The 27,394-nt window shown below is 41.8% G+C and overlaps 1 protein-coding gene across 3 annotated transcripts in view; it reads left to right on the forward strand.

The window, feature by feature from the left end:
* Phf20 (PHD finger protein 20) overlaps nt 1-27,394 on the forward strand; it is a 104,880-nt gene that overhangs the window by 40,714 nt on the left and 36,772 nt on the right. For 2 of the 3 annotated variants that reach the window (XM_042694360.1, XM_042694361.1), the window contains exons 3-6: nt 2,935-3,106; nt 4,616-4,700; nt 17,842-17,921; nt 23,472-23,853. In XM_042694360.1, coding sequence (XP_042550294.1) covers nt 2,935-3,106; nt 4,616-4,700; nt 17,842-17,921; nt 23,472-23,853 — 719 coding nt within the window. The remainder of the gene's footprint in view (nt 1-2,934; nt 3,107-4,615; nt 4,701-17,841; nt 17,922-23,471; nt 23,854-27,394) is intronic. The other variant, XM_042694362.1, reaches the window with a different exon arrangement.

Below are 27,394 nucleotides of genomic sequence, written 5' to 3' on the forward strand. Positions count from 1 at the left end.
TTTTGTGCATAGAAATCTTTGGCTTCTGGTGTATGCCCCAAGCCAGAAATAGAGGCATACTCTGATTGCTGAAGCAAGATGAGTGGTCTATTGCAGAAAGGCTATTTATATAAGGAACAGTCTGGAAGCAGCCTGAATGCCTTAAACCAACCCTGGGTGAAAATAGACAATTCTGTGCTAGCTACTAGATGGACTTTTAGGTAGCTAAGACAGAAAGTACTTCTACTGATGCATCACTACAAGGTTATTTACATGTGAAATCAAATTAAGAGCAGAAAACCCTTCACTGGGTTTGGAACTTTAGCTTCTGATCTTGGTGTTTTTGTTTTTGTTTTTTGTGGTTTATTGTGCTGGTCCTGGGGCTTTAACTCAGGGCCTGAGCCCTGTCCACAACCTTTTTTTCACAAGGCTAGTGGCCACTTGAGCCACAGCACCACTTCTTGCTTTTTTATGGTTAATTGGAGATAAGAGTCTCACAGCCTTTCCTGCTTGGAATAGCTTTGAACTTCCATCCTCAGATCTCAATTTTCTGAGATGCTAGGGTGTAAACCACTGGCATTCAGTTTTGACCTTTTGTTACATCAGTGTTTTTGTGACATTTATGGGAACTCAGTTGGGAAGTGATATCCAGATTATGTAAAGTACAATTGAAACATTCCTCATGGAGACCTGGGGATCAACAACTCTGTTTGCCAATATCCCAGGACATGGACTGCAACCTTCACTTAAAGCCTATCTGTCTATCCATAAGGTTCCAGCAGGATCCAGGATCCACTACACAGACTTGCTGTTTCTTTTCTCATCTTTAATTTCTCAAACTTCTTTGTCGTGTGCTCTTACCTCTGGGTGTGCTATTATTCATGCCATATCCTTTTCCCGAAATACTCCCCAACTTCACTGCATTTTTTTTTTTTCTTTTTTTCATTTTGTTGGTCGTGGGACTTGAACTCTGGGCCTGGGTGTTCTCCCTCAGCTCTTCAGCTCAAGGCTAGCACTCTACCACTTGAGCCACAGCGCTACTTCTGGTTTTTCTAGTGGTTTATTGGAGATTAGAGTCTCGTGAACTTTGCTGCCTGGGCTGACTTGGAACCAGGATCCTCAGATCTCAGCCTCCCAAGTAGCTAGGATTATAGGTGTGAGCCATTGGCACCCAGCTTCATTGCATTCTTGACCACCTGAAAAATGCCTACTCATCCTTCTGACTTGAGATCAGATGTGCCACAACCCCAAGTTGTCTGGGCCACCTTTGGTCCTCTCTTCTGCCTTTTGATCATCTGTATCCTACTTTAAGGAGTCTTCTGTAATTGCAGCTGTCATTCTTTGTTGTAATTACAATTACTTGCACTTGTAGACACAGGTTACTCTTCTGAGGATACTGTAATAAATAAGAGGTAGATGCCTTTAGAGGTGCTTTATCCCCTGGGAATGCAGCATTTACATAATCAAGTAAACAGAAGCAAATGAAATGATTATAGATTGGTCAATTCTATGAAGGGAGTAAGCAGCAATCTGACACAGATAGGAAGGACATGGGTTCTCCTGTAGCATGACTACAGTTTAAGGTTGTTGTCTGGAAAGAGTAGGCAGGGCTATTGTTTACAGGTAAAGGAAGCAGACTGGATATGGGAATATGTCTCAGAACTTGAAAAGCCAGTCTGTTTTGTATCTTTTTTTTGGGGGGGTGTGGGGGGTCTGGTCGTGGGGCCTGAACTCTGGGCCTGGCTGTCCCTCAGCTCTTCAGCTCAAGGCTAGCACTCTACCACTTGAACCACAGCGCCACTTCCAGCTTTTTTTTCTTTTTGCTTATGTGGTGCTGGGGAATCGAACCCAGGGCCTCATGCATGCAAGGCAAGCGCTCTACCACTGAGCCACCTTCCCAGCCCCTGTTTTGTATCTTAGGGTCTATCTTCTCTTCCTTCCCTTTCCTCTCTTCTTTCCCTCTTCCTCCTCTTCCTTTTTTTTTCCTCCTCCTCTCTCTTTTTTTTTTTTTTTTGTCGGTCATGGGGTTTGAACTCTGAGCCTGGTTGCTGTCCCTCACCTATTCAGCTCAGGGCTAGCATTCTACTACTTGAGCCACAGCACCACTTCTCATTTTCGGAGTGGTTTATTGGAGATAGCCTCATAGCCTTTTCTGCCAAGGCTGGCTTTGAACCACAATCCTCAGGTCTCAGCCTCCTGAGTAGCTAGGATATAGGTATGAGCCACTGGCTCCCAGCTTCTTTTTTTTTTTCCCCCCCCAGTAGGTCTTTCTACTGCTGGCCTACGGCTCACTATGCAGCTGGCTTTGAACATGTAATCCTCCTGCCTCAGCCTCCCCAGAACTTAGATTTCCCGTTTATGTCAGGTGTATATGTCAGGTGTGTCACTGTGCTCAGCTATGTCACACATCTTAATAGATTTGGTTCTACATTTCCAAGTCCTAGCACAATTCCTAGCTTTTAGAGTACATGCTCAAAAAGTTTCTGAGGAATTTTGGTTTGGTGTCATTCTTTCTCTAACTTTTGGCCATTTTCATCCTATTCTGTTTGATATTAACTGTAATACATAGCTGGGAGCAACAAGTTAAAGGAGAAAAAGGTTTTCCTTACAGTTTCTGAGGTTTCTGTCCATGGTTGTTGGTTGGCTCCATTACTTTTAGGCTCATCTCAAGGCAGAAACATCATGGAGGAAGGGCACTGCAGAGGACAGCTGTGTACTTAATGGCGGCCAGGAAGCAGAGAGGTCACAGGAAGAGGCAGGGGACAAGATAAATATTTAGGATGAAATTTGAACCCTGGTCTTTTGCCCTCCATAATTTGTTATCTGGTCCAATTATGTAGCATTTGTAAATGTTAGGACTTCAATACTTTTGGGAATATGCTTCTATGGGAACAGATTTAGAAGGATGCTGTTTTGGGTGGGTGTTAAAGGAATTTCAATTTCTTTCTGGCTTAGGTATCCAGCTCACATAGAAGACATTGACTACGAAGAAGGAAAAGTACTCATCCATTTTAAGCGTTGGAACCATCGTTATGATGAGTGGTTCTGTTGGGACAGTCCTTATTTACGCCCTTTAGAGAAAATACAGCTGAGGAAAGAGGGCTTACAAGAAGAGGATGGATCTTCTGTGAGTAACAAGGCTGGGGGGCTATAATGAGCAGGGACAGCCGTTGGGCAATTTAATGTTCTTTTGTGAAACTTAATAGCTGCTGCACAGTCCTTCTTTTGGCTTGTAGTTGTAACCCTGAGATCTCTGTGGTGCCTAGGGCTCTTTCTTTTGTGTTTTTGTTTTTGTTTTTGTTCAGTCATGGAGCTTGACTTCAGGGCCTAGCCACCATATGTAAGCATTCTTGCTTAAGACCAGCACTCTACCATTTTGAGCCATAGCTCTACTTCCAGTTTTCTGGTGGTTAATTGGAGATAAGAGTCTCACAGACTTTTCTGCCTGGGCTGGCTTTGAACCTTTATCCTCAGATCTCAGCTTCCTGAGTAGCTAGAAGTACAGGCCACCAACAGCCAGCATACCTGGGGCTCTTGAAGAATTCTAGTCTTCATTTGTTTAATGTGATTGATATTAACAGCTCCTAAACTTAATTCCCCTGAGGCCATATTGATGATTAATGATTACTTGTCTTTTATACCATCATTTTTCTGGCCTCTAGAATGCTGCCTGGCACATAATATGTCCTCAGCAAGTATTTGTTGAAAGGCTAATGAATAAATGAATTTTAGAGCAACTGTGTCTAGAATACTGTATGTATACTGGATATTCTAGATCATTTATTAAGCTGATCTGCTCTCTTTTATTAAATAACAACAATTTTATGCATGGATTCTGTGTTAGTTTCATATGCAAGGTCTCTTATAAGCCTTGAAGAATTTGGAATCAATTGGACTATATTTCTGCTTTCTAAATTTTATCATTGTGCCTGGAGCTTTTATTGACTGCAATATGACATATAATAGAGGATTAGTTTTATGTTTTTTAAGTACATATGGAAACATCTGTAGTAGTCTTTCCACTTTGGATTTGCTTCAGCCTGGATTCTGTTTTCTATTTTAACCTTCACCAGGGAACTTGATCTCTAGCTGGCCTTTTTTGTTTTATTTATTTTTTTCTTTTAATTTGGGCTTGTTCAATAGTGTTCCTTTTGATTATTCAGTACTCATTCTACATAATTTATCAATGCAAACTATGTGTTGGGAAGATAGTACAACATATGAAAGGTGCTTCCCTTGGCAAAAGACCTTTGTGGAAATGTGAATAGTGTTAAATAGCATGAATGCTGCCTCCCTGAAGATGAAATAGCTTTATTCTCTCCAGCTCTTGAATGGAGTGTGCTCCTTGGTGTCCCTGGGCTCTTAAGACTTGCTTTCAATATATATCCTAGATAGGGGAGGGTTAGTCTCAGAATTGTGCTGTGCCTGCCCAGATCTCCCTGGCTTGGAGAGGTCTTGTGTCTCACAGCCTTCTTCTTCTAACTCCCTATGCTGAACATCAGAATCTTATTCCTACATTTCAGTAGCTCATTCCCTTCCCATTCTCTTATCTATCCAATCTCTTATGAATTCTGGTACAATGTACATTCTACGAAATTTAGGTGATAACAGGATCTTTTATTTTAATTTTTTTTAGGAATTTCAAATAAACGAACAGGTGCTTGCTTGTTGGTCTGATTGTCGATTTTACCGGGCCAAAGTCACTGCTGTTAACAAGGATGGTAAGGCATTTGAGTTGTTATTTTCAGTCCTGATATAGGGGGAAGTGTGTAATATGAGAAACTGATAGTACATTGTCATTATTTATTACCTGTGAGTCCTCTTCAACTTATGCCAGGAGTTAGGAAGAAATTATAAATGGACATCAGGGGTTTCTGCTCTGGTTTTACTCCTTAACACTGTATAAATGAAGGGGGGGAGGGTTTAACTCTTTGTCCCTTTCAGCCCTTGTGTTTTAAACTAGTCATCGTTTAGTTGTCACTATGATGGGAAGTATGTGGATCTTCGCTGTCTAGAAGTTCATAATATAATTGGTGAAATAAATTCCTGTGGTTCCTTTACTTCATTTTGTAATATTTTAAAATATGATTGGATTGAGGGTGAGAATAGAAATTCAGATCCTGGCAGACACTGAGTTGAATTCCTTTCTCAGTGCATAGAACGTGTGAGGAGACAGGACATGGAACTTGACTCAGAGAGCCTCATTTTGCTAGTGTCAGGGAAGGAGAAGGTACTGAGGCTAATATGCCTCAGAAGTCAGAATCCTGCCATTCAATTCTGGGTGCCAGTGATACTTTTTCTATCAGGATGTTTGCAGTGTGGTTATGAATGTGTAGAGCTGTCAGGCCTGTTCATGCTGTTGTTAGAGGTGATTGCAAAGCCTGTTTGAGAGGCTGATGATGTAGTTCTGTGGTAGAACATTTCCTAGCATGTATGTGGTCCTTTGTTCTATACCCAGTACTGCTAGGGAAAAAAGTTAAAAAGCCACACTGATTTTTTTTTTTTAATTTAGTGAAGTTCTTTGAGTATTTAGTCAGTATGCTGCTAATTTCTTAGCACTGGCCTGACCAGTGTTTTTTTGTTTTTGTTTTTCTCTTTCTATTTCCTTCCCCCGCCCCCCACCCCCCCCTTGGTTGTTGGGCTTGAACTCAGGGTCTGGGCAGTCCCCGAGCCTCTTTGTGCTTAAGGCTAACACTCTACAACTTACCACAGTTGCCAAATTCAGTTTTTGAGTGATTAATTGGAGAGAGGAGTTTCACGATGACTTTTCTGTCCATGCGAGCTTTGGAGCTTTGAACTGCAATCCTCAGATCTCAGCCTTCTGAGTAGATAGGATTACCGATGTGAGCAACCGGTGCTTGGTTCAATTTTCTTAATTTCCTAGGATGTGCATTGAATATTATGATTGTATTCTCTCCCCTCAAAATAACCCAACTTATTTTTGGTTTTAAAGCTTACATATTATTTTAAGTCTTTTAGGAATAGACTTAATTAGGTATTAAGAAGAAATTAAAACTATACTTTGCCTTTTCAGAATTTTATTTCTAGGATAATCTTTTACTGACTTTTGAATTTATATGATATGAAATACATATAAAATTTTTTAGTTGATGGGCTGGGAAGGTGGCTCAGTGGTAGAGCGCTTGCCTTGCATGCCTGAGCCCCTGGGTTCGATTCCTCAGCACCACATAAGCAAAAAGCAAAAAGCCGGAAGTGGCGCTGTGGCTCAAGTGGTAGAGCACTAGCCTTGAGCTGAAGAGCTGAGGGACAGCACCCAGGCCCAGAGTTCAGGCCCCACGACCGGATTAAAAAAAAAAAAAATTTTTTTTTTTTTAGTTGAATGTTGAACAATATGCAATTAATTTTTTTTTTTTTTTTTTTTTTTTTTGGTGCCAGTAGTTGGGCTTGAATTCTGGACTGCCAGCTCTTACTTACCTTTTTCTGCTTATGGCTAGTACTCTACTATTTGGAATCATACCTCCTCTCTTCTAGCTTTTTGTGTTTAAATGGAGCTGAAGAGTCTCAAGGATTTGCCTGCCTGGCTACAAACTTCAGTTCTTAGATCTCACACTTCTGAGTAGATAAGATTATAGGGAGTAGCTAGGGAGCCACAGGTACCTCATGTATATTCTTTTTTGTATGTATGTGTGTGCTGATACTGGGTCTTGAATTCAGGGCCTCTTGCTCAGCTTTTTTTGTCCAAGGCTTATACTTTACTATTTAAGCCACATCTCCACTTTTTGAAATATGAATGCTGAGGATTTTCTTTTCCCACTGGCTTCAAACTTCGATTCTCAGATGTTAGCCTCTTGAGTAGCTAGCCACAGATACCCGGCTAATGTATATTCTTCATGAACATAAATGTGCTTCTGAAAAGTCTGTAACTTTATTTATGCTGGTAAATCATTTTCCCTCTAAATAATATCAATTGGAGGTCTGAGTCCTTGGGGAATGCTTGACCTTGAACTTAGATGAAAGTGCAAGGTAGGCCGGGCGCTAGTGGCTCACGCCTGTAATCCTAGCTATTCAGGAGGCTGAGATCTGAGGATCGCGGTTCAAAGCCAGCCCGGGCAGGAGAGACCGTGAGACTCCTATTCCAATAAACCACCAGAAAACCGGAAGTGGCGTTGTAGCTCAAGTGGTAGAGTGCTCGCCTTGAGCTGAAGAGCTGAGGGACAGCGCCCAGGCCCAGAGTTCAAGCCCCATGACCGACCAAAAAAAAAAAAGAAAGTGCAAGGTAGTGCAGGAGTCACTCTCTGGTACCAGAGAGAAGGGAACATTTCATTTTTGTTCTAGTGATGTCCTGGTGAACAGAAATGGAGGTAAGGGGATTAGATTCAGGAAATGCAAAGGAGGGGAAGACTGAGGGGGGAAGGTTTGTTGGTCTTGGAAGCCCTTTCAGACAGATAAGAAGGTATTTTTGTTTTGATCTAGTATTTGAAGAGTCTTTTACATTAACCTAAAAGAACTTATCCCAGTTGGCGTTGTGGAAGGAGAAACCTAGTGCAAGGTGGAATGAAGTCAGTGCTGAAGTAGAGGTGCCAAGAGGGGCTGGTCGGAAGCAAGGTGGTGCAGATAAAAGCATAAGAATACCCTTCTAGGGCTGGGAAGGTGGCCAGTGGTAGAGTGCTTGCCTTGCATGCCTGAGGCCCTGGGTTGGATTCCTCAGCAACACATAAGCAGAAAAAGCCGGAAGTGGGAAGTGGCACTGTAGCTTAAGTGGTAGAGTGCTAGCCTTGAGCTGAAGAGCTGAGGGACAGCACCCAGACCCAGAGTTCAAGCCCCATGACCGACAAAAAAAGTGGGGTCCCCCACTGGGAAGGTGGCTCAGTGGTAGAGCGCTTGCCTTGCATGTATGAGGCCCTGGGTTGGATTCCTCAGCACCACATAAGCAAGAAGAAAAAAGCCGGGAGTGGCACTGTGGCTCAAGTGGTAGAGCGGTAGCCTTGAGCTGAAGAGCTGAGGGACAGCACCCAGGCCCAGAGTTCAGGCCCCACGACCGGACCCCAAAAAACAAAAATAAAAACAAGAATACCTATCTACTGGTTTTGTTGGGTGTATGGGTTTTAAGGTTTTTGAAATTGTTATTTAAGGACTAAATGTCATTGGGGAATGCTTACATATTATTTCAAGTCCACATTATTGGCTGTAGTTAATTAGGATTAATTAGGAGGTTGAGATCTGAGGCTCACGGTTTGAAGCCATTTTGGGTAAGAAAGTAGGTGAGACTCTTATCTGTAATAAACTACTCAGAAAAAGCCAGAAGTGGCTCAAGTGATAGGGTGCTAGCCTTGAGCAAAAAGAGGCCCAGAGACACAGAGACAGCATCCAGGTTCTGAGTTACACACACACACTCTCTCTCTCTCTCTCTCTCTCTCTCTCTCTCTCTCTCTCTCTCTCTCTCTCTCTCTCTCTCTCTCTCTCTCTCTCTCTCTCTCTCTCTCTCTCTCTCTCTCTCACTCCCCTCCCAAACCTGGGGCAACTAGAGCCTTCCAAAAAAAAAATGAAGGAACTTTTTTTTTTTTTTTTCTGTCGGTCGTGGGGCCTGAACTCTGGGCCTGGGCACTGTCCCTCAGCTCTTCAGCTCAAGGCTAGTGCTCTACCACTTGAGCCATAACACCACTTCTGGTTTTTTCTGCTTATGTGGTGCTGAGGAATTGAACCTAGGGCCTCATGCATACAAAGCAAGCACTCTACCACTGAGCTACCTTCCCAGCCCCCATTTTGTTTTTTTTTGTTGTGTTTCTTCCGTGAGATAAAATTAGAGGAGGGGTAGTCTTTAGGTTATAGTGTTCCTAAATGGTCATTTCCCACCCTAATCTGTTGGCTCGGTATGCTCTGAATTACAAAGATTTTTAAATCATTGAAGGACACGAAGAATGAGTAGAGATTTCTATCAAAACCAGCTTTCCTAAGTCTGAAGTTCCATATTAAGTATACTAGTGGAGAGGCTCATTGGAAGAGGGATGAGAGAACACAGGCTTGGGAAAATGCTGATTGGAGGTTAGTGGAACAATCAGGTATGTGGTACTGTGATACTGTAGTACCGTTGCTATGGTGTGGATGGTGAAGGAAAGCCACCGTTTAGGGGCTCAGAGCTGTGGCTGGTTTAGAGATAAAGGCAAGTGATTCTTCTTTTGGAGGTGTTTATTTATTTATTTTTAATTTTTGGGTCCAGTCATGGGCCTGAACTCAGCCTGGGCGCTATCCCTCAGCTTTTCTGCTCAAGGCTAGCGCTCTAGGGCTTGAGCCACAGAGCCACTTCCAGTTTTTTTCTTTTTTGCTTATATTGTGCTGAGGAATCGAACCCCGGGCCTCAAGTATGCAAGGCAAGCGCTCTACCACTGAGCCACCTTCCCAGCCCTTGGAGGTGTTTAGAATGGAACCTAGGACCTCAAAATGCTATGCAAATGCTCTGTCACTGAGCCCTGCCCTTCAGTCAAAGATGATTGTTAGGTACTGTGTTTGTGCTTAGAATTGGAAGACTGTGTCAGAAAGAGTTCTGTTAGTAAGGTGCCCCCCTTCAAGTGGCACTTCTGTCTTGGTGCTGCTAGTAGGAGGCTGAGTTAATGAAGTGCATTCATTTTTTTTTTTTTTTTGTGGGTTGTGGGGCTTGAACTCTGGGCCTGAGCGCTGTCCCTCAGCTCTTCAGCTCAAGGCTAGTGCTCTACCACTTGGGCTACAGCGCCACTTCCGGTTTTCTGGTGGTTTATTGGAGATAAGAGTTTCATGGACTTTTCTGCCCAGGCTGGCTTTGAACCGTGATCCTCAGATCTCAGCCTCCTGACTAGCTAGGATTACAGGTGTGAGCCACTGGCGCTCCGTAAGTGCATTCATTTTTGACTTGATTTCTTGCTACTCTTTACCTCCTTGATGGCTTTACTGAGGCTCAGCTTTGACTGATCAAGCTAGGGAGGGACTTTGGTCAGAGTTGGAAAGGAGCAACTGCTGGCATAGGGAATTTGGCATGATTGAAACATCTAAATACAGTTTGAGAGCACTTGGAAGAGAGGGAGGACAATACTATATTATTTAGTTTTTTTGCTTTTTGTTTTACACCTGTAGAGGTTCTTTGGCATGGGAAACAGGCCTCATTTAGTGTGAAGCAGTCACAGTTGGTAGGCACCCTTGTTAGACTCTCAGTCCATGCTGTAGTGAATGATACGATTTTGCTTTTAGGAATTTTTGTTTCAAAGCCATCACTGATGATGGTTTTTGCCAGGCTCTTTCTGGGGACTGTTCTGCTCTTCCCTAACTTTTGATTGTGGAATCTTGTTATGTTGCCGAGGCTCACCTTGAACTATTGGACGTAAGCAGTCCTCTTGCCTTAGCTTCCAAGTAGCTTGGGTCTAAGGCATATATCCAGCAGCTTCCCTTTTCTCCATGGGTGAAGTCAGAGTGACATGTCCCTCAGTAGTGGACCACTCTGTTTGTAAGGCATTCTCTCTGGAGAAGCTGCAGGTTGACTAATGTTTACAAAAGAATGGAGGATTCCTTTCTGTTGAATTGTGGCTCCCCTCGCCCTGTCTTTTAAATTTGTGCCTGTAGTAGAGCTAGAACTCAGGGCCTGGATACTTTCCCTAAACTTTTTTTTTTTGGGGGGGGTCCAGTTATGGGGCCAGAACTCTGGGCCTGGGCGCTGTCCCTCAGCTCTTCAGCTCAAGGCTAGAGCTCTACCACTTGAGCCACAGCACCACTTCCGGCTTTTTTCTTTTTGCTTATGTGGTGCTGAGGAATCGAACCCAGGGCCTCAGGCATGCAAAGCAAGCGCTCTACCACTGAGCCACCTTCCCAGCCCACTCCCTAAACTTTTTTTTTTTTTTTTTGCCGGTCATGGGGCCTGAACTCTGGGTCTGGGCGCTGTCCCTCAGCTCTTCAGCTCAAGGCTAGCGCTCTACCACTGGAGCCACAGCGCCACTTCCGGCTTTTTCTGTTTATGTGGTGCTGAGGGATCGAACCCAGGGCCTCATGCTTGGAAGGCATGCACTGTACCACTGAGCTACATTCCCAGCCCCTCCCTAAACTTTTTTACTCAAGGTTAGTTAGCCCTCTACCACCTGAGCCACAGCTCCAAACCTTGATTCCACAGATCTCAGTCTCCTGAGTAGCTAGGATTATAGGTGTGAACCATCATTGCTTGGCTTGAACGGTGATTGTTTAACTTGTGTGAATGAATAGATCTGGTCCCTCTACCTAATAAAATGCTTACTTGGGGACCATGTGGTTCCCCTTCTCCCAGCTCAGTGTCTGAGCCAGTACTTGCAGTTTGCATTCATAACAGGAGGTGCCGTGGAAATGGGCTTACTTCTCCAATCTGGCCTCAAGAATTACTAGTTTTTGTTTTCCTCATATATCTCCTCTGATGTTTGAAATATAGGGAGGTTGGTGCCTTGTGAACAGCTTTTCACAAAGGAAAAAAAAGGCTTAAGCTCACACACGTAGGAACTAACTTCCTTGTTTTTTTTTTTTTTTGTCGGTGGTGGGGTTTGAACTCTGGGCCTAGGTGCTGTCCTTGACCTCTTCAGCCCAAGGCAAGTGCTCTATTACTTGAGACACAGTGCCACTTAAGTTTTCTGGTGTTTTTTTTTTTATTTTTTTTTTTTGGGTCCGGTTGTGGGTCCTGAACTCTGGGCCTGGGCGCTGTCCCTCAGCTCTTCAGCTCAAGGCTAGCGCTCTACCACTTGAGCCACAGTGCCACTTCTGGCTTTTTTCTTTTTTGGCTTATGTGGTGCTGAGGAATCGAACCCAGGGCCTCAGGCATGCGAGGCAAGCGCTCTACCACTGAGCCACCTTCCCAGCCCCTCTGGTGGTTTATTGGAGATAAGAGTCTCACAGACTTTCCTGCCCAGTCTGGGTTTGAACTGTGATGCTCAGCTCTCAGCCTCCTGAGTGGCTAGGATTACAGGCACGAGCTTTCGGTGCCCTGCTTTCACTTGACTGTTACTCAGGTGAGGGAGGGTTGGTTCTTCCCTTTTAAAGTAATTTGTTTGTGTCTTTTTTTCTTTCTCCCTGCCTTCCTCCCTTCCCTTCCCTTCCCTTCCCTTCCCTTCCCTTCCCTTCCCTTCCTTTCCCTTCCCTTCCTTTCCCTTCCCCTCCCCTCCCCTCCCCTCCCCTCCCCTCCCCTCCCCTCTCTTTCTTTCTCTTTCTCTCTTTCCTCTCTCTCTTTCTTTTCTTTCTTTCTCCCTTTCTCTGTCCTGGGGCTTGAACTCTGGGCCTGGGCACTGTCCCTGAGCTCTTCAGCTCAAATCTAGCACTCTACCACTTGAGCCACAAATGCCACTTCAGTTTTCTGGTAGTTTATTGGAGATAAGAGTCTCCTGCCTGTGCTGGTTTTGAACCGGGATCCTCAGATCTCAGCCTCTTCAGTAGGTAGGATTACAGGCATGAGCCACCAATGCCTGGCTATGATTTTCTTTTTAAGTTAAACATGAAATCATGAAAGTAGGTTTTGGACATTATTCCAGAAGTGGTCCTAGGCCATTATTACCAGCTGTTCTTTCTGATTTCTTCAAGCCCAAGTTAGGCTGTATTTAGCATGGTTAAGGGAGGAAGTTTCAAGATGATCCCCTATACTCCTTTGGAGGTAAAGGATCAGGACTAGGAGATTGATATCTAAGATCAATGGCCGCTGAGCAACTTTGGCATAGTTTTGGTCATTTCCAAGTACTAGTTTGCTCTGGATCTGTGGTTTGGACTTAGACTGTGGGGCTTGGGCAGTAGGTAGTGTGAGGTGATTGGAGAATGTCATTGGTGAACAAGCAGGTTTGTGTTCTAATACTAGCCCTTAGACTTACCTTATTTCCCCCTTTTTTTTTTGGGTCCGGTCATGGGTCCTGAACTCTGGGCCTGGGCGCTGTCCCTCAGCTCTTCAGCTCAAGGCTAGCGCTCTACCACTTGAGCCACAGCGTCACTTCCGGCTTTTTTTCTTTTTGCTTATGTGGTGCTGAGGAATCGAACCCAGAGCCTCATGCATACAAGGCAAGCGCTCTACCATTGAGCCACCTTCCCAGCCCCCTTACTTTCTCTTTATAGAGCTTGTCAACAGGAATAAGCTTCAAAATTGACTTTAAAAAGCTGATATTAATTATTACTACTTAGTATTGACCTTTGAATATTTGAAATGTCTGTGAAAATGATAGTTTTCATTCTGAGGTAATTGAGCTTCCTTTGTTGATAATATAGTTGAAAGTATCGCCTTAGGAGGCTTGTCAGCAAGTATAGGAGTATTTGTGATCCCAGCACTGGAGAGGCAGAGACAAGAAGATCTTGAGTTCAGGGCCAACCTGAATTACACTGTGAGACCCTGTCTGAGCTGCTTCATGTAGAGAATTATTTATGCTTGCTTCCTTTATTATGGCCTGCCATCTAGTTTCTGTTGTTTTCTGGCCTAATTGTAAGTCCTGATACTTTGTTTGTTAGTCACTTTCCATATTAGTGAAAGCTATGATATATATGCATCTTTATGTTGTAATACCCAGTTGTAAAGGTCAGCCTGTCATTTGTCTGTGACTGTGGTTCTGAGATTTGAACTACATGAGAAGTACCTGGAGAACTTCTGTGCCTCACTCCCAGAATTTCTGATTTAGAAATTGAGGTGGGAGGGTTAGTTGTGGATGGCTTAGTGGTAGAGTGCTTGCCTACCATGCAAGAAGCCTTGAGTTCGATTCCACAGTATCACAAAAAAAAACCCCAAAATTGGGGCTGGGAAGGTGGCTCAGTGGTAGAGCGCTTGCCTTGCATGCATGAGGCCCTGGGTTTGATTCCTCAGCACCACATAAGCAAAAAGAAGAAAGCTGGAAGTGGTGCTGTGGCTCAAGTGGTAGAGCGCTAGCCTTGAGCTGAAGAGCTGAGGGACAGCGCCCAGGCCCAGAGTTCAGGCCCCACGACTGGACCCAAAAAAAAAAGAAAAAGGAAAAAAAAAAAAACAACCAAAATAGCTGAGTACCAGTGGCTCATGCCTGTAATCCTTGCTATTCAGGAGGCTGAGATCTGAGGATCGTTGTGTGATGCCAGCCTGGGCAGAAAAGTCCCAGTTAGACTCTTATCTCCAACAAACCACTCAAAAACTAAAGTGGTGCTGTGGCTCAAGTGGTAGAGCACTAGCCTTGAGCACAAAGCAGCTCAGGTACAGCACCCAGGCCCTGAGTTCAGAACCCTTAACCAACCAGAAAAAAAAAGTCAGGGGTGGTGCTGTGGCTGACGTGGTAGAGTGCTAGCCTTGAGCAAAAGAAGCTCAGGATCAGGGGGCTGGGAAGGTGGCTCGGTGATAGAGTGCTTGCCTTGCATGCCTGAGGCCTTGGGTTCAATTCCTCAGCACCACATAAGCAAAAAGAAAAAAGCCGGAAGTGGCACTATGGCTCAAGTGGTAGAGCGCTGGCCTTGAGCTGAAGAGCTGAGGGACAGCGCCCAGTCCCAGAGTTCAGGCCCCACGACCGGACCCAAAAAAACCCCCAAAAAACCCCAAAAATCAACAACAACAACAACAACAAAAAAGAAGCTCAGGATCAGTGCCCAGGCCCGGAGTTCAAGCCCCACACTGGCAGAAAAAAAAAAAAAGGAAAAACTGAGATGTGGCTGGTAAATTATTACATTTCTGACAGGTTTCTTGGAATAACTACTGCTGCTGAGAAGCACTGCTTTGTTATGAGCCAGCCTCTGTGTGAGGAAGAAACTGTGAGCCATGGGCTCTGACCATGAAGAATTTTCTTCCATTTGGGATTTTTATTTATTTGGATGTAGACTTAGTGCTAAATCTCTTTGTAGGGCAGTTGCCAAATGAGTTTTTTAGAGGTTAGAGCAGGAGGAATTTACAGTAGCTGGGACACTGTGGAATTGTGGTCATTTGAGTTGGCCACCTAAAGATCACTGAATTGCACATTCTAGACAGGACACCACTTTGATCAAGATGTGGAGATGGATATGCTACAGGAAGTTTCAGTGGGTCGTAAGTAGCAGGTAATGAATCACTTTGAATTGATGGGTATTTGATGCTTTTCCCCTCTCCCTATTGCTAATGATAAAAACTAGGAAAGTACACTGCCACTGAGCTGTATCTTCAATCTCTAATGTTGGTAAAGAGAAATAAAGAGAATAATAATTGGGCTCATGTTGCCTTGGCCTTTGACTACCTAGGCACAAGCATTTGGACTTGACTTAGAAGGGCCTAGTCATTGACAAGGCCCTACTTAGGACTGGAGGACTGGAGGACAGATGGGGAAGGGACAGAATGGACAAGAAGGAAGTAAAAGCTACCTGTAGTAGTGGATACTTGTAGTCCCAGCTATTTGGGATCCTGAAGCAGAGGATTGCTTGAGCTCAGGAGTTTGGGACCAGCCTGGGACATACACATTTCTTTTCTTTTTCTTTCTTTCTTTTCCTTTTTTTTTTTTTTTTTTTTTTTACCAGTCCTGGGGCTTGAACTCATGACCCGGGCACTGTCCCTGAGCTTCTTTTGCTCAAGGCTACCACTCTACCACTTGAGCAACAATGCCACTTCTGGCTTTTTCTGTTGATGTGGTATTGAGGAATCAAATGCAGAGCTTCATGCATGCTAGGCAAGCACTCTACCATTAGGTCACATTCCAAGCCCCGAGGGTCTCATTTCTTCAGAGGATAGAGTAAGGAGATAACTAAGAACACTACTTACTTCTTGTATTCTACCTCTTGTGGCTTTTTTTTTTTTTTTGGGTGGTGTATGTTTGTAAACCCAAGGCTTCATGCCTGACAGAGAAACACTCTACCACTAAGCCACATGCTAGGGTTTTTCAAAAAAAAATTATTTTTATTTTTAATTAGTTGGGAAATAGGGAGTATAAACAGAACTGTGTTTCCCAGTATGAACCCTGATGTGGTTACCAGTTCTTCCCTTTTTTTTTTTTTAAATTAACTATGATTCTATTTTTAAATCCCCATGACAAAAAATGGAGTGCAAAGGTAGGATAAGAATTATTTCTAAGGTGGGAAACTTTTCAAGCTTTGGTTTGAATGGACCTAATGAGAATTTTTGTAGCTGAATGTTCTATTAAGATAAGATTAGCCAGGCACTGGTGGCTCATACCTATAATCCTAGCTGTTCAAGAGGCTGAGATCACGGTTCAAAGCCAGCATGGGCAAGAAAGTCTGTGAGACTCTTATCTCCAGTAAACCATTCAGAAAACCAGAAGTGGCACTGTGGCTTAAGTAGTAGAGCACTCACTTGAGCTGAAGAGCTGAGGGACAGCACTCAGGCCCAGCGTTCAAGCTCCATGACCAACCCCATCCCCCTAAAAAATCCATAATGATCCTTTGTTGAACAAATAGCACCCATCACTATTTTGGTGTACTATATCTTAAAGTATTGCAACATGAATTTTGAGATTAATACAACCTCTAAAAACTATAACCTGCAGTAAAACCTTTAAAGTTTGAAAGATATTATTGACTCCAAACCCAGAAAACAAATATTCCATTACAGAAATTAATTATGCATCAAGAAATAAATCTTCATTTTCCTCACATATGTAATTGTTTTACTGTTCCTTGTTCTTGGTCTAAATTTGATTTACAAATTAAAATTGTGTGTGTGTGTGTGTGTGTGTGTGTGTGTGTGTGTGTGTGTGTGTGTGTGTGTGTTGCCAATCCTGGGGCTTGAACTCAGGACCTGGGCATTATCTTTGAGCTTCTTTTTGCTCAAGGCTAGCACTCTACCACTTTGAGTCACAGCTCCAGCTCCACTTCCCAGCCTTTTCTGTTTATATGGTACTAAAGAATTGAACCCAAGGCTTTATGCATGCTAGACAAGCACTCTGCCACTCAGCCACATTCCCAGACCCTTTATTTTTATTAAAGTAGATAAATGAATTTTCTAGATAAACAACAACAACTAATCTTGACTAAGATGTTTAGGCAAGCATATAGTTTCTTGGATATAAGACAATTGAATTTGATTTTTTTTTGTTGTTGTTGTGGTTCTGGGAATCAGACTAAAGGCTTTGTGCATGCCAAGTACGCATTCTATTTCTGTACTACATCATTAGAACTGTGAGTCTTAGATTTTTTTTTTTTTTTGGTCGGTCCTGGGGCTTGAACTCTGGACTTGGGCGCTGTCCCTGCCCTCTTCAAATCAAGGCAAGCACTTTACCACTTGAGCCATAGCGCCACTTCTGGTTTTCTAGTGGTTTATTGGAGATGAGAATCTCACGGACTTTCCTGCCAGGGCTGGTTTTGAACCGAGATCCTCAGATCTCAGCCTCCTGAGTAGCTAGGATTACAGGTATGAGTCACCAGCGCCCAGCTAGATTTTTTTTTGGGGGGCGGGGGGTGGTGGTGGTCAGTAGTGGAGCTTGAACTCTTGGCCTAGGAGCTGACCCTGCGCTCTTCAGCTTAAGGCTAGTGCTGTACCACTTGAGCCACAGCGCCCACTTCTGGCTTTTCTTTGTATCTGGTGCTGAGGAATTGAATCCAGGGCCTCATGCATGTAAGGCAAGCACTTTACCACTGAGCCACCTTCCCAGCCCCTCTTAGAAAATTTTAATTCATGCCAAGTACTGGTAATTCACACCTATAATCCTAGCTACTCAAGAATGTGAGATCTGAGGATTGCAGTTTGAAGCTAGCCAGAGTGGACAAATCTGTGAAACTTCCTCTGCAGTTAATCAGTAAAAAGCTGGATCTAGAGATGTAGCACAAGTGGTAGAGTACCATCCTTGAGCAAAAATGCCAAGGGGTAGTAGAGGCCCTGAGTTCAAACCCCAGTATTGACGACCAAAAAAACCCCAAAACCCATACGTTTATTATGTGGTTGGAACTCCCTTGTGTTTAATAGGTTGAAAGTTGCTGCTTTCATGAAACTGTGAGTTAAAATCCTATCTTCTTGAATTTTAGGTACTTACACTGTGAAATTTTATGATGGAGTAGTTCAGACTGTCAAACATATTCATGTCAAAGCTTTTTCCAAAGATCAGGTGAGAATTGTGGTTTTGTGCTTTGTGTTATGACAATGCTAACATTGTACGTTGGTTTCTCAAATAAAGAGATATTTGTTTATGATGACAAGTCTTTATTTCCTCCATCTGACACATTTTCACCAGAAAGTAACACAGATTTTCAAAAGTTGTAAATATTTGTTTCTTTGCCAGTTTTTTTTAATGCTTAAAATTGTTGTTATAAAGGTGATGTACAGAGCGATTACAGTTACATAAGTCAGGTTAAAGAGTACATTTCCTGTTTCTTTTAACACATATTCTTTTTTAAACTGAATGCCTACTGCTTTTCTCATCTTTTCTCAAAAGTATCTGATACCTACTGTTTCCTTTTCCTGGAGATAGCCTGCTTCCACAGATGCTTCCCATTACAGGGATCTGTTGAACCATTTATCAAGACCTAGAACATATTTTCTCTTCATCTTCATGACTTAGGACCATGACCTTATGGTTTACAGAGCTATCCTGTACTATTGACTTAGCAGCCATTTTAGCTTAGATATGCCTGGTTTAAGAATCTTGTATTTGGAAGTACTTTTCCTGCATATGGAGTCTGAGTGCTGATACTAGAGATAGGGTCCATAAAACTATGAGCCCTTTCTTTCTTTCTTTTTTCTTTCTTTTTAAGTCTCTTGTATTTATCTTTTAATGAAAAGTTGAGGGGAAAATGGAGACCAAAATTTTGATATGTGTTTTTTTTAATTTTTGATTGATATTCATGTGTTAGTTGTTGATAGTTAAGCAAGTTAGCAAGAGTTTTTGTTTTCTGTTTTGATCAGTTGTGAGGCTTGAACTCGGCCTGGGTGCTGTCCCTGAGCTCAAGGCTTCAGCTCAAGGCTAGCGCTCTACTACTTGAGCCACAGTGCCACTTCCGGTTTTCTGGTGGTTAATTGGAGATAAGAGTCTCACAAACTTTCCTGCTGTGACTACTGGCTTTGAACTGTGATCCTCCATCTCAGCCTCTTGAGTAGCTGGGATTACAGATATGCATTACCAGTGCCCAGTTTAGCAAGGTTTTTTGTTTTTGTTTTTGCCAGTCCTGGGGCTTGAACTCAGGGCCTGGGAACTTTATCTGAGCTTCATTTTTTGCTCAGGGTAGCACTCTACTACTTGAGCTACAGCACCACTTGTGATTTTTTTTCTGTTTATGTGGAACTGAGGAATCGAACCCAGGGTTTCATGCATGCTAAGCAAGCACTCTACCACTAAGCCACATTCCTAGCGCCTTAGCAAGATTTTTTATTACTGGTTACTCATCTTTGGTTGATAGTTGTTGACACAGTATTTAGTAATTCTCTGACCTCTTGTATCTTTTCTTGTGATGACAATATGCTTCAAATTCTTTTGTGTATTTATACATTGTATATGCACACATTGAAGTTTGAGGCATAACTTTTTTTTTTTTTGGTCAATCATGGGACTTGAATTCTGGGCCTGAGTGCTGTCGCTCAGTTCTTCAGCTCAAGGAAAGCGCTCTACCACTTGAGCCATAGTGCCACTTCCAGTTTTCTAGTGGCTTATAGGAGATAAGAGTCTCACGGTTTTTCTGCCCAGGCTGGCTTTGAACCCTGATCCTCACATCTCAGATCCTCACATCTTAGCATCCTGAGTAGCTAGGATTACAGGCGTAAACCACTGGCACCTGGCTGAAGCATACTTTTTAAAATATTTTACTTTGTTTATTTACTCTTTTTTTTTTTTTTTGTCAGTTGTGGGGCCTGAACTCTGGGGCTGGGCGCTGTCCCTCAGCTCTTCAGCTTAAGGCTAGTACTTCTGGCTTTCTCTGCTTATGTGGTGCTGAGGAATCGAACTCGGGGCCTCATGCATGCACGGAAGCACTCTACCACTGAGCCACCTTCCCAGCCCTTTATTTTTTTTAATGTACCAGTACTGTGGCTTAAACTTAGGGTTTTGAGTTTTCACTTGGCTTTTTTCCCCAGTTAGGGCTCTGTCACATGAGCCACACCTCTACTTCTGGCTTTTTGCTGGTTATTTGGAGAAAAGAGTGTGATGGAATCTTCTGCCTTGGCTGAAACAGAACTTCAACCCTCAGCTCTCAGTCTTTTGAGTAACTAGGATTACAAGCATGAGCCAAGTCATTAGTACCTGTCATGGCTACCTTACTACTACTGTTGCTACTACTACTACAATTACAACAACAACAACAACTGCTGCTACTACTACTATACTACTATTACCAGTATTATTAGTTGGGGAGGTTGTGCTGGTACTTAGGCTTGGTACTCAGGGCCTGGACACTGTCCTGTAGCTTTTTTGCTCAAGACTACTGCTCTACCATTTGAGCAATAGCTCCATTTCTAACTTTTTGTTGGTTAATTGGAGGTAAGTCTCATAAACTTACCCATTGGGCTTGCTTTGAACCACAGTTCTCACCTTCCTAGTAGCTAAATTTACAGATATGAGCCACCAGTGCCTAACCCTGTTTTTACTTTTTATTTTTGAGTTAATATACTTTTGAGATAAGAAGGGGTTTCATGGTGATATTTCCATACATGCACTTAGTGAGAACATGATACTTTTAAAGATAGACTGAATTTTTTTCAAAATTATCTCTTTTTTATTTATTTTTTTTGGGCTGGTCATGGGGCTTGAACTCTGGGCCTGAATGCTGTCCTTCAGCTCTTCAGCTCAAGGTGGGCGCTCTACCACTTGAGCCACTGCACCACTTCTAGTTTTCTGAGTGGTTTATTGGAGATAAGAGTCTCATGGACTTTCCTGCTCATGCTGGCTTTGAACCATGATCCTCAGATCTCAGCCTCCTGAGTTGCTAGGATTACAGGCATGAGCCACCGGGGCCCAGCTAAAGTTATGTCTTTTTTAAAAGTTTAATTCAAAAAAAAAAAAAAATGTACAGAGGGGTTACATAAGTCAGGTAAAGTTACATTTCTTTTTGGATACTGTAACCCCTTCCCTAACTCTCCCCCAGTTTTTTTCTCCCATTCCACTCATGTGTTGTATATAGTTCATTTTCAACAGTTTCTTGTGAGTACCACTGATATATTTGTTCAGCCTTTGCCTCCCTCCATTTTTTTTTTTTTTTGCTTCCCTCCATTTCTGTGACCCTCCTTGCCCTCCCAAAGACAAATGGACAAACAAGACAAAAGAAAACAAAAACAACAAAGAAGGGCTGTGAAGGTTGCTCAGAAGTAGAGCCCTTGCCTTGCATGCATGAGGTCATGGGTTCGATTTCTCAGCACCACATAAGCAAAAAGAAAAAAAACCGGAAGTGGCGCTGTGGCTCAAGTGGTAGAGCAATAGCCTTGAGCTGAAGAGCTGAGGGACAGCGCCCAGGCCTGTAGTACAGGCCCCACGACCAGACCAAAAAAAACAAAAACAAAAAAAACAAAGAAAAAAAAAGCCTCTTGTTTCCACTTTCTGGTGATCATTTCAATAAACATTATTTTGTATGATCAGATGCACATAGGCATTGTGCCATAATGTTCCTCTTCCAAGAATGTCCTCCTTTAGTTTCACTGTGTATGAGTTTTTTTTTTTTTTAACTTTTTCTGCTTTTCCTTTACAGTATTGACAAAATTACAGAATTTTGGCCCTGGATGATGCTTTTGCTTTGATTATTTGCTTCCTAGGCATCTCGAGGAGCCATACTGTATACTATAACATTATTTTGCCCTTTAATATGGAATTTTTGGTGTTAAGTTTGTACAATGAGTTAATCTCGAGAACTAAAGTATGAACCTATCTGAATTGGCAGATTGTATTCTGAAACTCCCCCAGTAAAAATTCAGGTTCCCCAGAGTGACAGGTGTTAACTGTTTATTTAGTAAGTTGGTTAATAATATCACAGAGCTTTGGCTTGGAGATAGAACCTTAGTGACTAAGTTTTGTGGATGTTTCACTTCTTGAGTTTTGTGTGTGGCTCCCCTGATAACAATCCAGGCCAACCACCACACACAAAGCGAAATGCCTCCTGGACTTTGATTTTTTAAGAGTATAATGCTTTGACTAAAGATAGCTGACATGTACAGTTTTAAAGTTTTTTCACACAGTATTAGAATAGATTGAGATTTTCTTTTTATTTAGTAATGTTTTTTAGCTTACAAAAACAATATTTATTGTAGAAATCTGAAAAGTCTCATCATCCATATATAATATATATACATACATGCATATATGTATGTACACATGTATAGTCTATATTTGCTCTTATATATTATATATATTTGCCCTCGACATTTTGTTACATATCCTTATGAATTTTTTTTTGTTGCTAACATTATATACATATGTATCTTTCCAAAATTGAACTCATATGGTATATTACTATTGTATAACTTGGTCTTTTCTCTTAACAAAATAACATTTCCCCAAGTTTCTCAAACTTCTTGTCTTTTTAATAGCTGTGCAGTATTTGTAATCTGTATACATCTGTCCTTTAACCAATTCCTAAGTGGGCATTAAGGATATTTGTAGATCTAGGTTCGAAGTCAGATCATTCTGTTAGCAAATGACATTTCTTGATATTTTAGTTTACAAGTATAAACAAAAAAATTAACGGAAGCATAAACTTTTAAGTCAATCAGATTTCTTATATATCCCTTTCTAATAGGGTAGTTGGACTTTATATTTTTGCCTGACAGGTACTAAGAGTATCTGGCTTTTTTCAGAATAATTTTTGGGATTTGGGAAAATGTCATTTCCCCTAGGGAATAATTTTTTTTTTTTAAGTTTTTCCTACCAAACAGATTAAACCTTTACTTCTATTGTGTACTACATGCTAAGGATGTCAGGTTCTTTCTTAAAGGACTTGTTAGAGAGATACGCAGACTTAATTGTAACTTAAATTATCCAGAGACTTCAGAGCTGGCTTTATTATGAGACACTTACACTGGGACACGAGATTTTTAGGTTAAATTTTAAAATAATTCAAGAATAAAGTAACCAAGAAATATTACTTGCTTCCATTGGACAGAAACTGAATAGCTTAAGACTACAGGAGGTAGTTTGTTGAGCTGAGCACAGTCTTTATCCAGGGTAGGACGCTGAGACCATAATTCTAGGTAGAGCATTCTCAGCAATTTGGGTTTTGTTTTTTGTTTGAGTTTTTCCTCCAAACTGGGCATTGACATATATTGGCAATCTGAGGTAAGGCCACTGAAAACCTTGGGTAAGGGTAAGAAGGATAGAACATGAAAGCATTTTCTTAGAACATCTGTCAGAAAGATTGCTTTCAAAAAAGGATTTTGCCTAGTTGCCTGACCTTTTAGTCTTTAGTGACTTAGTCATCACAATAAAGGAGAGCTTATTCAGTCTGAGATTGAATATGACATTTGTTTTAAGTTTAGTATTGGTTCTCAAAAACAAAGCAAAAAAACAAGATTGATTCTGAAATCTAAGTGCAGGTGGATATTTTCAGATACTTTCCATTATGTAACCTGGCATATGTCCTCTCTTAGTATCTTCATTTGTCTTCATAAATTTGCAAGCAATCTCCTCATTTTATGTTTGCAAGTAATCACAAAGTGTGTTTCATCACTATTTTGCTCATTTTAGAATATTGTGGGTAATGCTAGGCCTAAAGAAACTGATCACAAAAGTCTTTCATCAACTCCTGATAAACGAGAGAAGTTTAAAGAGCAGAGAAAAGCCACCAATGTGAAGAAAGACAAAGAGGACAAAACCAAGACAGAAAAGCGACCCAAGCAGCCTGACAAAGAAGGAAAGCTAATCTGTTCTGAAAAAGGGAAGGGATCTGAGAAGAGTCTTCCCAAGAATGAGAAGGAAGATAAGGAGAACATTTCAGAGAATGACAGGGAGTACTCTGGAGACGTCCAAGTGGATAAGAAGCCTGAAAATGACATTGTGAAGAGTCCACAAGAGAACTTGAGGGAGCCAAAGAGAAAACGAGGCAGACCCCCTTCCATAGCTCCTACTGGTGAGTTTCCCAAGTGGGCTCTGCAATGGGCGATGCCAGAGTGCTCTTCTGTGGTTCTTGCGGTTCTTTGTATCTTCTGTACTTCAGTCCTTCCTTCGTGTTTGTGACTGACTCTGTCTTGTGCTCTGAGAACAAGTTGTGCTGTGGAGCTGAATTTTAGTGAGGCATCTATCCAGATGGACATATTGGGGAGCGAGGCTGTGATCAAGCTTCTAGAATAGTAGTTTACGGTTCTCAGATACTCCAGCTTACAGACAAAGCCAAAGGAGCTAAGGCCTTCTGCTGTACCTGTACAAATGGTCTCTGTTTAAGGAAGCCTGATAGAATCTGGGATCAGGAAATAGACTTTTACTGAGACAGACATGAAAGAAGAAAGGAAGAAGCTTGCCTGGTGATACACCCCTGTAGTCCCAGTTACTTGAGTCCGAGGCAGGAAGATCGCCAGTTCAACGCCAACCTGGGCAAAGTTAGTGAGACCCTATCTCAAACAAAAATGCAAAAAAACACAACAGCAGCAGCAGCAACATACAAAGGAGCTAGAGACATAGCTCATGTGATAGAGCGCTTACCTTAGCATGTGTGAAGTCCTGAATCCATATCCAGTACCACAAAAAAAAGAAAGAAAGAAAAAGAAAAAAAGAAAAGGGCATCTGAAGAGATGGATCCAAACAATGTTGGATCAAGGGAGGCATGTGTACATTCTGAAATTGAACTCTTCAGAGAGTTATTATTGGTTGAGGAATTTTTATAGCCTAAGTAAAAAGGTGAGATGGCTAACTAATAAGACTCATGGTTATGGTTAAAAATACACAGATATTTAAGGAAATATGTAAATGTGTGAAATTCTTCTAGAATCACCAGGAATGAAACAAACACTGATTTCTTCCTAAGCCAAATGCTTATTCTCCAGAATGACTCATTAGCATGAAGATACTCTGCTTCCCCATGTGTAGACTAAACCTGTTCATGTTTAAATAAATATATGCTTTTCATTGGTCTTTAGACCTTCTTGCTTATGTGTTCCCTACATGAATATTGACAACTGAATCCTCTATCACATTTTCAAGAAATAATCTATTTGTCACTCAGATACCTTCAACGGATATATTTAAAATATAAAATTTGAAGGTTGGAGGCATGGCTCAAGCAGTAGAGTACTACCTCTAAGAAGTGTGAGGCCTGACTTCAAACTCTAGTTCCACCAAAAAGAAAAAAGCAAATAGAGCTGGAAGCATGGCTCAAGTGTTAGAGTGCTTACATAGTAATCATGAAGTCCTGAGTTCAAACTAATACCACCAAAATTTAAAAAAACAATTTATACTCCCAACTAATAATTTTCTCACATCTGAATTTTATAGGAAATAAGATAATGGATTGATTTGTTCCCACATGAAATAAAGGACCCTCTCAGTATTTGTAATTGGGTTTTGCCTTCAAAAGCTGAGCTTGTTGGACTTGTTTGTAGATCTAAATAGAGTTTAGATCTATAATGTCTAAAATGGTAGCCACTAGCCACTTGTGGCTATGAAATTGACTAGTCTGAATATGGATGTGCTGTAAGTATAAAATGAACATGCTTGACCTCAAACATTTAAGACTGTAAACAATATAAAATATGTGTTTATAAAATGATTAGAAAGTAAATTAATTTAGATTTGGGGGTAGTGGGGGGCTTGAACTCAGAGCCTGGGCCTTTATGCTGTCCCTGAGCTTTTGTGCTCAAGTTTAGTGTTCTATCACTTAAGCCACAGCTCCACTTCTGGCTTTTTTGGTAGCTAGCTGGAGATTAAGAGTCTCATGGCTTTTTCCTCCCTAGGCTGGCTTCAAACAGTAATCCTCAGATCTCAGCCTTCTGAGTAGCTAGAATTATAAGTATGAGTCTCTGTTGCCTGGCTACAATAATTTAGAATTTTAAAGACTGTAAAATATTTTTTGTTTTTATGTGCTGGGATTGAATCTAGGGCCTATACATACTAGGACTAGGCTCTAGCACTGAGCTACAGCCTCAGATCTTCACCCTTTCCCCCACCAATTTTGTTTTATGTTGACCTAAATATATTATTATACTCGGTTTCATTTTCAAACTTTTTTTTTTGTTGTTGTTGTTGCTCCAGTAGTGGGGCTTGAATAATGGCCTTCCCTGTACTCTTGCTTAGCTTTTTATTTATTTTTGGTCATGGGGCTTGGACTCTGGGCTTAGGTTCTGTCCCTGTGCTCTTCAGCTCAAGGCAAGCACTCTACTGCTTGAGCCATAGCACCACTTCCAGTTTTCTAGTGGAGATAAGAGTGTCTTGGACTTTCCTGCCTGGGCTGGCTTTGAACCATGATCCTCAGATCTCAGCCTTCTGAGTAGCTAGGATTACAGGCATGAACCACTGGTGCCCATCTTTTTTTTTTTTTTTCCTAACAGCTGGTACCTTAACATATAAGTCTCACTTCTAGTTCTTGCTTTTTGCTAGTTAATTGGAAATAAGAGCCTCTTGAATTTATCTGCCTGGGCTAGCTTCGAACCACAGTATAGCTACTAATTTGTTTATTATTTTTATATTACTGGGGTTTATACTCAGAGCCCATTTGCTTGATGGGCACATACTCTGTCATTTGAGTCACACCCCTAGCCATTTTTGTTTTGGTTTATAGCTTATGTTAGTTATACAGAAGGGATTTTATTGTTATATTCCCACACAATATTCACCCTTTCTTTTGGCTTTAGTTAATTTTTTTAATAGTTTTGCTTTTTGCATGGATGGCTTGAGTCACCATCCTCTTATTTATACTTCCTGAGTGACAGTCATTTACCAACACACCCAGCTATTTATTGGTTAAAATAAAGGCTCATGACCTTTTTTGCCCTGACTTGAATCCCCACCTTTGAACAGCTAATATTACAGGTGTGAGCCAATATGTCCAGCCTAAATTTTTTTGTTTGTTTGGCAGTTCTGGGTTTTGATCACAGGACCTTGCACTTTCTAGGCAGGCTACCACTTGAGCCATGTCCCTGCCTATTTTACTTTAATTATTTTTTAGATTGAGTCTCAGGTTTAGCCCAGGCTTGCCTGGACCATAATCCTCCTACTTAGGCTTTCTACATAGTGGGGATGACAAGTGTGCACCAAGCCCAACTTTTTAATGGTTGAGGTTGAACTTCACAAACTTTTTGCCCAGGCTGGATTCAAACTATGATCCTTCTCATCTTTGCCTCCCAAGTTGCTAGGATTACAATATTAGATACAGTGCCTGAATCAGCCCCCCCTTTTTTTTTTTGGGTCAGTTGTGGGGCCTGAACTCTGGGTCTGAGAACTGTCCCTCAGCTCTTCAGCTCAAGGCTAGCGCTCTACCACTTGAACCACAGCGCCACTTCTGACTTTTTGTTTACGTGGTGCTGAGGAATTGAACCCAGGGCCTCATGCATGCAAGGCAAGCATTCTACCACTGAGCCACCTTCCCAGCCCATCAGCCTAAATTTTTAAAAATCACATATGGCTTACATTTGTGGCTGTTACTGTATTTCTATTGGACAGCATTGGCCTTAAACATATTT

This window comes from Dipodomys spectabilis, unplaced genomic scaffold (assembly GCF_019054845.1).
Source record: "Dipodomys spectabilis isolate Male_0828 unplaced genomic scaffold, ASM1905484v1 ptg000175l, whole genome shotgun sequence".
Taxonomy (NCBI): Eukaryota; Metazoa; Chordata; class Mammalia; order Rodentia; family Heteromyidae; genus Dipodomys; species Dipodomys spectabilis.